The 12,771-nt window shown below is 38.8% G+C and overlaps 2 protein-coding genes across 4 annotated transcripts in view; one reads left to right on the top strand and one right to left on the bottom strand.

Annotated features, from left to right (window-relative positions):
- The window catches only part of LOC108927504 (venom factor-like), a 39,796-nt gene extending 32,765 nt beyond the window's left edge, over positions 1–7,031 (top strand). For 2 of the 3 annotated variants that reach the window (XM_018740859.2, XM_018740861.2), the window contains 5 exons: positions 3,652–3,741; positions 3,941–4,024; positions 4,249–4,329; positions 4,874–5,021; positions 6,721–7,031. In XM_018740859.2, coding sequence (XP_018596375.2) covers positions 3,652–3,741; positions 3,941–4,024; positions 4,249–4,329; positions 4,874–5,021; positions 6,721–6,865 — 548 coding nt within the window. In that variant the 3' untranslated portion in view covers positions 6,866–7,031. The remainder of the gene's footprint in view (positions 1–3,651; positions 3,742–3,940; positions 4,025–4,248; positions 4,330–4,873; positions 5,022–6,720) is intronic. The other variant, XM_018740860.2, reaches the window with a different exon arrangement.
- A 610-nt stretch (positions 7,032–7,641) lies between these two features.
- LOC108927489 (uncharacterized) overlaps positions 7,642–12,771 on the bottom strand; it is a 129,740-nt gene continuing 124,610 nt past the window's right edge. The window contains 5 exon segments of the mRNA XM_029247008.1: positions 7,642–7,658; positions 8,635–8,913; positions 10,150–10,467; positions 11,225–11,596; positions 12,120–12,296. Coding sequence (XP_029102841.1) covers positions 7,642–7,658; positions 8,635–8,913; positions 10,150–10,467; positions 11,225–11,596; positions 12,120–12,296 — 1,163 coding nt within the window.

Raw genomic sequence — 12,771 nt, 5'->3', positions numbered from 1 at the left:
GGGACAGTGGATTAGAATGTCATACAAATTACACCTCACTCACTTACTTTCACAAACCACTTAATCTCTTCAGGGACACAGTGATCCAGAATCTATACCAGAATCACTGGGAACATGTCTAGGGGTACGCCTCGTAGTGTCTCCTGTTCTCCGTAATTACATGTCTTTGGAATGCGGAAGGAAACCTTGACAGACATGAGGAGAACATGTTATAATTAGTTAGTTTAGTAGTTAAACTGATTTAAAAGACTTTTTTAATCTTGAATGCCCAGTAGGGGTGGGCAGCCTCTAGCACTAGGACCCACAGAGGTTTTTTTTTCCTCCCTTGACTTTCAATTGGGAGTTTTTTTCCTCCGTGAATTCTAGGCATACTTACAGCTTTAATAACTGCATGGATACTGTAGTAATTTAACATATAGCCAACTATCTCTTTGTTTATTTGACTCATGCATTTCTTTAGACATCAGATAATGTAATCCGGAAGAAGCATTGGTACCTTGTATTAGAAACTTTCAACTTAGAAAATTTTGGAGATAAAAAAATTCTCAGTTTATTTCTTTATTTCAAAATCCATTTTTTTCATCTTTTTAATTTTATGAATAGTATCTGTTGTGTACTGAGGGTGAATTTTGTTTCCACTGGTTGCCATTTGATGGTGGCAAAATCCACTCAGACACTGCAGAAACACGATCTGGGCACAGGACCCCCAGCATTCCGTGTGTTTCTAACAGTGTTAACAGCCCCTGAACTCAGTGATAAAAACAACATGAGAAAATGTTTATTATTATTATTTTTATTTTTTATAGAGCGCTCTTCTCACGCAGTGACACAGAACACTTTAACACAGGCATACAGCAAGAAAAATTGATAAAAACAAAGAAGACAGTCAACTGACTACCATAATGAAGAAATTATAGAGCTATAAGTATACTTACTGGCCACGGGGGAAAGGAACAAAAACTCCCAACTGAAGGTTGAGAGAGAAAAAACCTCTGGGGGTCCACGAGCCAGTGGTTGCCCACCCCTCCTGGGCATTCTAGAAAGTAACAATTTGTAAGCCAGTGTGTAACAAGTAATTATAATGTTGGTCAACATAATCAGGATTTACAGGATGAAGCCATCAGTTATTCTTCACTGAGCGGGGATTTGTGAACGGAATGTATTTTCCAGTCATTTTTTACATTAGTTTTAATGTAGACTGAAGTTAAAAATGTTAAAATAAAACTCTTACTATTTTTATATTTTCCATAGTTATATCCAAGATGTTTACAGTATCATACCCATAAATAAACTGAAAGAAGTTTGATTAAATTAAGCTTTTAATAAGAAATTATATTTCCCAGCTGATCTTGGAATCTCTGGGAATCTCCCAGGAAGAGCTATAGCATGTGGCTGGGCATAGAAAGGTTTGGGCCCACTTACTTTACCTGTCACCACCATGACCTTCGCCAGGAAAAGTGGAAGGAAACTGAACTAAACCTTGCGCTATTGTCATTAAAATTTCCTGGCTACTCAGTGTTCTTCACTATACAGCTTACAGGCTCAAGTATTCTTTTTTATTTGAACATCACAATTTAATAGCTGAATTACAAGATTTTGCCCTAATGTTATTACAATACACATATTCTAACCAGTTTTGAAGAATAGTTCTTAATGCTGGCCCTGATGACCCCCTTTGCAGCCTGGTTTTTAATTCCGGGTAAACTGTTAAGTTTACTTTGTTTACACATTGAGCCTCTAATACATTGCAAAATTGTAATAAGGTTAAATGAAAGCGTTAACCAATGGCCTTATATATGCTTACATACATACACACACGTATATGCTGTATATCATGTCAATTTTATGTGAAAACTGTTGTGAATATTTATTTTGAAGAACCAAAATGATACACAAAATACAGTTTTTATTCCGTGTTATTGCTGCAGATTTCAGATATTATTTTTAACGAGACCTTAGAACACTAACCTTTTGAATCAAAAAAATGGAATATCATCTCGCACCTCCATAAGAGGACGTGTCTACTTAAACTGCCAAATATTGGGTGCTGTTATCCCAGCAAACTCTAGAGGGCAGAATAGGGTGAAAAATTGGTTGCCTTTTTGTGCACATATATTGTGAATTATATAATTCATATTGTGAATGACTCGAAAAACAGCAAATTAAACGCAGACTGAGTTTGGAAAAAAAAATCACAGCATGCCCAGGAGACTGTCAGCATATGTGCAAAATAAATGGAATTAAGTAATGGCATTTTTCATATGTTTCTTTCTAATGAATAGTGAAGTCTGGAGCTGATTTAATAATACACACACACACACACACACACACACACATTTTCGGAACCGCTTGTCCCATACGGGGTCGCGGGGAACCAGAGCCTACCCGCCAACACAGGGCATAAGGCCGGAGGGGGAGGGGACACACCCAGAACGGGCAGTTAATAATATATGTTATCAATAAATAACATATTATGAATAAATAAATATTTTAATAAATCATATATTTCAGTTACCTTGTAAACATATGTTCCCTCAGTGATACACGTAGCTTGCATATTGAATAAATTAGACATGCAAGTTTGATGAGGGTAAGGCTGGCATCTCATTGCATCTGAACTTCACATTTGGACGCAAGCTCGAATCCGATTCAGTCTTTTGCATTTGTTTTCCCCATTCCCAGGAGGGATTGGCAGCCACTGGTACTTGATCCCCCAAAGGCTTCCTTTCTTTTTTGCCTTTCTGTTTTTAATTTTTGTTCCTTTCCTCTTTGGCCAGGTGGCTTACTTATACTTTTAATGTCCAATATACTGTAGTTATTGCAGTTGTTTAATATAAGCCTGTTGCTAACCTTTTATTTGTTTTATATCTCGGATCCTTTGTTCAGCGGCTGTGTCACTGTGTGAGAAGAGCGCTCAATAAAAATAAATTCAGTTGAATGTTAGCAGAGCGGGTGTGGTGGAGCAGTGGGTTGGACCACAGTCCTGCTGTCTGGTGGGTCTGGGGTTTGAGTCCCGCTTGGGGTACCTTGCGACGGACTGGCGTCCTGTCCTGGGTGTGTCCCCTCCGGCCTTGCGCTCTGTGTTGCCGGGTAGGCTCTGGTTCCCCGTGACCCCATATGGGGCAAGTGACTCTGGAAGTGTGTGTGAATGTTAGCATGGGTTTCCTATCTGTGCTCAGATTTCTTCATACAGTTCAAGGACATGGGTTTCAGGTGATTTATTGACTCTATGCTACCTGTAGTGTGTGTGTGAACAAGGGATGATACATTTCTCTGCTGTAGAAATAGATGATTGATTATAAGATGTGTAGTGCAGTGCATCTTGACCTGTAAATCACCTTGGACAAAGTTGACAGCTAAATGCTAGTTAATAATTATTCTTTGTTCCTCTGGAGAAAAGCATCTGGTGAGTGAATAAATGCAGGTAGATATTTATTAGAGGAATTTACATTTTATCAGGGATTTGTGTACCAAAATATTACCTATAATACAGAGAGGGCAGACGCTTGCACGTATGCCTGTAATTTACATTAAATAGACAGACAGAACAGATGGTACTGGACAAAACATTTGTAAGGCATATTTGAGACATTTCTGTCTGAATGAATTTTGCTTCTGTCTGAACTGTTATTATTTGACATTTTTTTTCAGATCACCGATGCACCAAATTCTACAGTCCACTGTCAGAAAAGGCTGAGCTGCAGCAGATCTGCAAAAATGAGACATGTCGCTGTTCTGAAGGTGTACAAGTGTGTGTGTGTGTGTGTGTGCGTGTGTGTGTCAGAGAGTCTGTGTGTGAGAGAAGGGGGGAGAGACAGAGAATGAGTGATTTGAAAACAAGGTTAATGCTGTTGTTTATTTAAACTTTATAGTTTTAACAATGTTCAGAATAAGAATCACAACGATCCAGAAATATGCTGATATGTTCTGTCTTCTGCAGGAAACTGCTGTATCTTAAAAACACAAGTCCAATCCATTACCAACCTAATGCGCAAAGATGAAGCATGCAAGGGCATTTACCATGGTAGGCCTGATCCAAAAAATTTATAAATCTCTTTTACAAGAATCATGTAGATATTTATCTTTCAGTCAATGGTTAAAGGGTGGGTTATAGGTTTATGTAGTATTTGTGGCTACAGTTGTAAAATGCCCATCTTGATATACAATGCATTGCCACTAGTGTTTGGATTGCACTTGGAGAAATACAGTGATGCGATTGAATTGTTGATCTATCTTTGTCCTCTACAGTGTACAAAGTCAGGGTCTCCAAAATCAGCAGGAGCCAGTATGATAGGAATGAGGTAGAAATCCTGCAGGTGATAAAGGAAGGTAACATTCATCTTGATCCTTCATTGATGCCACTTCATGCTGCACAGTTATATATGTATTTATTTATGTCTGACTTTGTCAAAAATATGTCAAGGCTTAAGAAAGCCATATAGTGTCAGTATTAGCAGTCATGTAGCAATTTACTTTTAAAAAAAGATGTGCTTATCTATAGTGTATGTAATTCTGAAATTCCATTGTACTACTGCTAAACTCCATCCATCCATCCATGGACTACTGCTAAACTATTCTAAATTTTTTTGCTTTCTCTTTGGTTTTACTCTTTCCTGAACCTTTGTGAGATATACTGCACTTTGGAGAAAAGTGCATGCTCAATAAATAAATGTAAACATTTCAGTAAATAATGCTCAGGTAATAAAGTTCTTTTGCTTAGTTTTGAACTTGTAACCTGACTTGTGTTCCTCAATCAATATACCTTCTGTTAAAAACTGAATCTATACCCAAAAAAATCAAGTATTGAAAGAATTCAAGGTTTATTTTTTAACACTGAATCTGTTGTTGTTATACATGCTGCTTATCACTTTAGGAAGACACACTGGCATCCGAATGACAGACAAAAGTATCTTTTTATCTCATGCTGCATGTCGTGGAGGTTTGAACCTGCAAGAAGGTGGAGTTTATTTAGTCATGGGACCTCCTGAAGACTTCTGGCACCTGGATGGCTCCACCAATAGGTGAGCAAGAATTCCATAGGGGTTTTGAGTCACATCCATCTGTGCTCACCAAATTCTGAGGTTTGATTTAACATAATTGGAAATGTTTGATTTTATGTAATGTGGATTCTTTTCAGTTCACTGCTCATTCCTGATAAAGTAATAAATATGAAGTAAAATCTGTCTTTAAGTAGCTTCATCTTACAAAGGGATTGGCACTGCCAAGATTGAGAACCACTGATCTAATGTATTAACTGTGGTCTTCATAGCAGGGGCATAGCCAGAACTTTTTTTCAGGGGTGGCCAGGTAAGACCCACTGATTTCATTGGGGTGGCCAAAAAAAAAATCACAACTGACTGTGACATGCTATACCAAAAGGAAATTCTACAGACAGAAATGGTCTTATGGTCTTAGGTGTGTTGTCTTTGTAGAGCTTCTCCACAAGCTCCCTCTTGGACAGTATCGCTGCTTCCTCCTTGTCTCTCTTAGCAGCACACATTACCCCTGCTTCTTCCCTCTCTGTACCATTCATTTCCCCTGCTTCTTTGTCATTTTCAGTTTTACTCCTACTAGTCCTCAGTTTGTAAAAAAAGAAAATATCTTCCTGTCTTCTTATTTTTCCTTTTCATGCTCTCCACAGTTTAGACAAACACACCTATCAAGAAACACTTTTATTGTTATTAAATTGAATAGCTCCTTACAAAAAAACAGTGACAGACTCATAATGTAAGCGTATGATGTGGTAACGTTTATGTGCTAACATTATTTTTAAAAATTAGCTAGCTAGCAGCTGCAGTAACTTTAGGTAACATTAGCTAAGTTATGCGATGGTAAGCTAATATTTGTTTCTCATGGTGAAACATCGCAGTACCTCAACTTTAACACACTTTCACAAAATTAAATGTAGGTCAACAACATTGATTTTACTCTCCTGATCATCATATCCTCTTGCATTGCTCACTTGGGCTGGACTTTGCTGGAGTAACGCTCCCGAAATTAAATTTTACCGCTCCTACTCCTCCCTCCTACACACAGGGGTTTGTGCCGAGCCAGCGGTTCGCTGCTCTTCAGCCTAATAGCGCTGCACAATATGTGCATCATACAAGTTTGAGCAATGAAAAAAAGTCACCTGTCAGTGTGGTCAGAGTGCTTTGAACAACAGGGGTGGCCAGAGGGGTGGCCAAGCTTCAGTCACGGGTGGCACTGGCCACCCACGGCCACCACATAGCTATGCTCGTGCTTCATAGGCCACAAACATGTTGGGTTTTTGTTTGCATCAGCATCTTAGTTAACGCTTTACAGAACACACAGCTGAAAATACTGGATACATGGAAAAAAAATGAAACAGCATCAAATGGGGATGACTAACATTATTTAATTGTCCCTCCTATTTTATATAATGAAAAAAAACATTATATCGCAGTGGACTGGCATCCCATCCAGGGTTCACCACACTGAACGGGGCTCACACCTTCAGTACATTCTCCTGCACCACCCAAGCACTGTGAGGCAGTAGCACAGCTCACTGCACCACTGTGCTGTCCTACAAGGGTTAATGGTAGTGAGAAATGGTGAAATAGCTTTAGATATAAAATAATAGTGTGACCACTCTTTGTTTTAAATAATTATATTGTTGTCTTAAATCATTGTAATTCACCCTGATAACAAAAAATGTTCCTTAGAAGTTGATCAGTTTCTGTTTTGCTCCCTGTCTGTCAGATTTACCTACATCCTGAGCAAGAGGACCTGGGTAGAATACTGGCCATTAGTGGCAGAGTGCCAGGCAGATGCAGTGCTCAGGCAGAGATGCTCCCAGCTGGAGGAATTTGCATCTGATGTATTAGAGAAAGGCTGCCATTCCTGAGGATTTCCACAGGTCCTTCTTGCAATTTTAGCCTAACAAAAGCCAAGCAGAGGAAAGCCCTGTGCTTCAGTATTTCTGAGGATTGTTATTATCAGAAACAGCAATGTGCAGAATAACAGCATTTTGAAATATTAAACAATAATGTGAAATTGAAAAGTTAGAGAAACAACATGATTTGTGAGTCTCTGTTTGTATTGTGCTTTAATAAAGTATGAGTCACCTGTCCATGTGTAGATGTGATGACATGAATACAAGAACCTCATGCCAGAAACATTTGTTTTGTTTAAATGATCATTAGTCATTTTATTGAAAAACACTTCAGTATGACTTTCTAAAAAACCGTAAAGACTTTGTTGAATTAAAATTATGAAGTATTATTTTCACTGTTACATAGTAATTGGAGATACAGTAAAATATTGAAAAACATAGCAATACACACACGCAGGCTGAAACCGCTTGCCCCGAGCGGGGTCACGGCAAACCGGAGCCTAACCTGGCAACACTGGGCGTAAGGCTGGAGGGGGAAGGGACACACTCAGGATGGGGACACCAGTCTGTTGCAAGGCACCCCAAGCATGACTCAAACCCCAGACCTGCCAGAGAGCAAGACTTGGCCAAGCCTACTGCACCACCATATTAAAAATTAATTTTTAAAATAATTTTAACAATTTTATCAAGAAAATTGGGAAAAAAACTAAAACACTGTAAATGTGCAGTTAGAGTATGGAATATCTTTGAGCCTATCCAAATTAACTGAAATGATGAAGTATAACGTATCAGTTGAAGGACTGCGCTTAACATGACGAAGAAGCATGAGTACTATTGAAACAATCTACAAAATTACAAAACATACCTTAAGAACAGTAAAGAACACTTTTTGATGTCTTACAAATCATGTAGTATTTTTTTTTGATACTGAAGAGTGTATTTATGAAACAAACTAAGTTTACTTAAGAATCACTTGTCTACAACTATGTCTCTCTTTCTCATAATGTAATGCACAAATTGTATTTCTCTGAGATGTATGTTGCTTTGGAGAAAAGCGTTTGCTAAATTAATAAGTGTAAATGTATGTAAAAGTATTTGCATGGGACTTTCATTTAGTATAATCCCAGCTGATGTTTGTAGCGCCTTGTTATTTCACCTATAAAAAGAGAAAGCAACATCTAAGTTCTACAAATTAATTCATTAATCTAATAAATTTAATGAATCTATCACTTGGCTTGTATCATTTGTCATGTTACAGCACCATGTCAGAAAAAAACATTTATATTTTATGAGCTGAAGTATTTTTAGGATAACATGCAATGTTCGAAATTTCTAGTTCTGAAAGCCAGTGTCTTGAAATCTCAGTGACAAACTGCACATTCAAATTCTCACCTTTGTAAATGTAACAAAAGCACTGTACATAAAAGAAATCAGGAAGAGAGCAAGAAAGGTGCAAGTAGTAGTCCACATTTCCCAGGCATTATCCTGAAGTCCTAAGTCATTTGATATCATGTTGATGCTTTCATATTCATCAGTAATTTCTATATGAAAGGATGGAAAAAACAGAAAAGTCAGTTGCTCTGATGAAACAAAATATGCCAGTTTCCCTGCAGCTACAGCAATATGCAGTTTCTATTAAAGAACATCTTCAGTTCTTTCTTCCTTGATTTTTTGCCCATACATTGCACTACTGCAAATGTTACCTGAACAGGCAGGGGTGAAAACATAAGTATTGATTTTTACAAGACACAACACAAAGACCAAACAATAGGTGTACATACGTTGTTTGCTTATCCTGGGCAACAGAGTTTTGGTGATATGGGTGACCTTGCAGGTATAAATAGCCTTTGGGATCATACTGAGCTTTAGGTGGCTTCGGATGATGAATTTCCCATCAGGACCCCTTGATGGTGCTGTGGTGTTATAGTCCAGCAATTCAGTGTTCCCGTTCAGAAGCCAGGTGATATTGATGGGTGCTGGACTGAAGCCATAGACCAGGCAGACCAGCTCATTTAAAGACCAAAACAGTTTGGCCATGGGAGCAGAGGGGATCAAGGAGGCTGGAAGTGGACAGGGGAAAAGTGATGGGGTAGAGTGTTGAAAAGGAGAATAAAGATGCACACAGTCCAAAACAGCACACTTCTTGATCCCTGAAGTCCCTCAGGTAGCAATTACTATTCTAAATCTTTCTCATTCCAGTGAAGTTTTGTCTTTGATCTTGTCCAGGATAATCAACAGAGTTCTTCATTTTCTATAATTAGTGAGTGCATTCCTGGAACTGTCCCTATGCAGACTAAACTTACCATAAGTTTGGTTACTTCCATCACACTGAATATGGCATCGCATCTGGTGCAGAAACATTCTTAAATAAACGACTCAGCCCTACATGAGTCCATCAATTGAACCCTCTGGGGCTACCTATCTTCTCTCTTATTTCTAATACATTTATATTTTTTACATTTACATTTATTCATTTAGCAGATGCTTTTCTCGAAAGTGACATACATCTTAGAGATAATACAATTTGTGCATTACATTAAGAGAAAGAGACATAGTTGCAGATGTGATTTTTAAGTAAACCTAGTTTGTTTCTTTCCACTTTATGCACTGATGTTTATCGCACGAGTAGGTGCATAAAACCCTAATACCTTTAGTTCCTTCCAATCTATACATAAACAATACAAATCACGGATCCTGTCTAGCCTTTACTATTCTGGATCTCCACAGAACCTATTAAAACCAGCCATATCCTAGATCCCATCGTATCTTTGCCACTCTTGGAGTATACACTAAAACCTGTCTTACCAGACATCCTACTAGAGTTTATGTCAGCCTTGTTCTAGATAAATCAAGTATCATCTAAAATCAGCCATACCATCAGTCCTTCCTGTTTTTCCTACCTGCTCCTATTCTAAATTTTTCCGAATCTTGGTTTTACTAATCATGGCCTAGAATCTCCAAGCACAGTCTAACTGAATCGTGTTTACAGTTCCTCCCATCTGTTCTGCATCAGCGTTATCTCACCTCTACTGCCTCTCAGTGTAGGGGAAACCTGCCTCAATCCATATGCTTCTAACTAAAATAGTATAATATTTACCCAATGTGCAGCCCTTCCCTTTTTCAAACTAGTCCTATTCTACCCTGGACCCAATAAATAAATAATAAATCCAGTTCTTGCATGCTCTAAGGACTCTACTCTTTCCCAGGTTCTGAGGGACAAACTTTTAGGTGCCTCTTAATAAAAGATTATTTAGAAATCCCAGACTCATCTCAGGCAGAGTTCAGCTTTTACTTACCAAAAGCATTGGTAATATTGCGAGTGAGCGGCACCTGGGATGACTCGTGACTAACAATGCAAGAGTACTTTCCCTCCTGCCATTGAGACTGTGGGACCAGGACCTTGCTATGCATCGAGTAACTTCCAGCACTGGCGAACCAGACCACAGGGCTGTTGGAATACTGGGATGGGTCCATCTTGGTCCCATTCATCTCCCAGTGTACTTTGATGTCCGCAGGGAAGAAGCCAAGTATCAGACACAACAGGGTAGCATTCTTTGTCTCTGACAGTTTGGTATCAGAAGGTCTGAAGACCTGCAGAGTTGGCTTCCTGAGTTCTAACAGGAAAACCCACAATAAATACATAGTCATAATGCTCCCATTTCATTGTGCTGCTTTGTGTTCACCGCAAACTGGAAAACTGATCATTGATAATGGAGAGATTGATGTTACATAATACATGAAACATACATAAATACGTAATACAATGTTATGTAATCATATATACACACACACACATTTTCTGAACCGCTTGTCCCAGAGGGGGTCGCAGGGAACCAGAGCCTACCTGGCAACACAGGGCGTAAGGCCGGAGGGGGAGGGGACACACCCAGGACGGGGCACCCCAAGCAGGACTCGAACCCCAGACCCACTGGAGAGCACTACCCGGTCCAACCCACTGCACCCCCCGTATGTAATTATATAATACATTTTAATTATATGATTTTATGTGTATATAATTATATAATACCCTTGTAATACCTGAACATGTGATAACTTAAGATGTTAGGCATAAAAGCTGTATTTTTTCATGATGACTTCCTCAGTAAGTATTTTGTACAGTAGTTCACCCTTGCTACTCTATTTTGGATATTGAACCACTCAGACATCTATCTATCTATCTATAAAAAACATTGTGTCCAAGCTTTTACAATAAATTTGATCAGATCTTTTGTCATCTTTTGTAGCATATGAGTGGAGTCTGAAAAAGAAAAGGTGAGACTAGCATTGTTTTCATGTCTTTTCCCTGGTGTTGAACAAAAGAAAAAGTGCAGTACTTGTATTTTGTTTCTGTAACTTGATGCACATACTCACTTTCTTCTGCAGTTTTCTTGAGAGACACATTTTGTGTGTGACTGGAGCAGAAGTGCTTGACATGACAAGAGACAGGCCTATATGCCTCCCAGTCACTCCGCTTAACAGTCAGCACACTGTGAACAGTGTGCGTACTGTTGTTGTTGTCCATAGGCGATGCTGTGTATGCCTGCTCAGAGGAGATTTTACCATTCACCTTCCAGGTGATGGAGAACTCCTCAATGTTGCTGGCCACCATGCGGCAGGTGAAGTAAAGGTTGCTGGAAATCATTTTATCTTCTAGGGAGGGTCCCATGAGGAACACTATAGCTCTTCTAGAGGACTCCTGAATTGCTGAAAGGGCAGGGAAACATGCAAACACACTGTTTTTATCTTTAAGAAATTTATTATTGATTTTATATTTGTTCTATGCAAGTATAAAATCAATAATGAATTTATTATTGATTTAAATTTAAATTTATTACTGAGTTTATACTTGTTTTATGCAAGTGAGAGGGCTTCACTTAGTGTTACTCAGTGTTTTTACCATATTCTGCATGTCACTGTGACCCTGTGTTGCTCTTGTTGCAATTAGAAAAAGGATAGATGTAAAGCTTTTCGGGTTCTGTTAATTAGGCCCCTTAGATATGATTTGTAAGAATCATGATGACCTGTAACATGATGAAAACTGGGGAATTAAAGCAAAGAAAGAGCCAGACATTGCAAAACAGAAACCAAAGGAAATAAAAATATTTAACTTCTAAAACACATGTTCATCCTTAGAATTTATTTTGTACATACAAACCTGTGCATTTACTTATTTCCTTTTTAACTTTTGCCTCAGAAGGCCTGTCTTTGAGTTCACAGATAAAGGCATTTCCTTTGTTCCATTCCTCCAACTTAATTTCTGTCTCACTGGTAACTGTGATCCATTCATCATGTTTAACAGCATTCTCTCTTGTTGGAACCAAAACATTCCCAGAAGAGTTTTGCCAATTGATCTTAGGGTTGAACCCAGACCCCATGCAGATGAGATTGATTGACCCAGTTTTCTCCGCATCAGAAAATGAGAGAAACTTGATAGTTGGTTTAACTATGAGAGAAAAGGTAAAAATTTACACTTTAAAGTGAAAAAACAATGAGTGTAATAGAAAGGTCCAGTGAGCCAGTACTGGTACAAATTAGAAAGTCAAAAATGCAAAGTAGTCATGGGAAAAATCTAAGCTGTGATGATGCAAGCTGGCTGTTATGTTGTGGGCATTAAAAGTGTGAAGTAAATATAGTACCAAGCAATTTTAACTTCTCCAGAATTCCCATGGCAATAGAAATTAACAAGATGCTAGTGATGTTCTTATGACATTCTCCTACCTTTACAGCTACCTGATACACACACACTGAAACTCTCTGTCCCAAGTGGGGTTGTGACAAGCCGGAGCCTAACCCAGCAATACAGGGCACAAGGCTTGAGGGAAGGGAGGGGACACACCCAGGACGGGACGCCAGTCCATCGCAACACACCCCAAGCGGGACTCAAACCCCAGACCCACTGGAGAGCAGAACCTGACCAA

The sequence above is a fragment of the Scleropages formosus genome, chromosome 20, assembly GCF_900964775.1.
Source record: "Scleropages formosus chromosome 20, fSclFor1.1, whole genome shotgun sequence".
NCBI classification, from domain to species: domain Eukaryota; kingdom Metazoa; phylum Chordata; class Actinopteri; order Osteoglossiformes; family Osteoglossidae; genus Scleropages; species Scleropages formosus.
The sequence above is the reverse complement of the archived record's forward strand: the minus strand, read 5'-3'. Positions and strand labels throughout refer to the sequence as shown.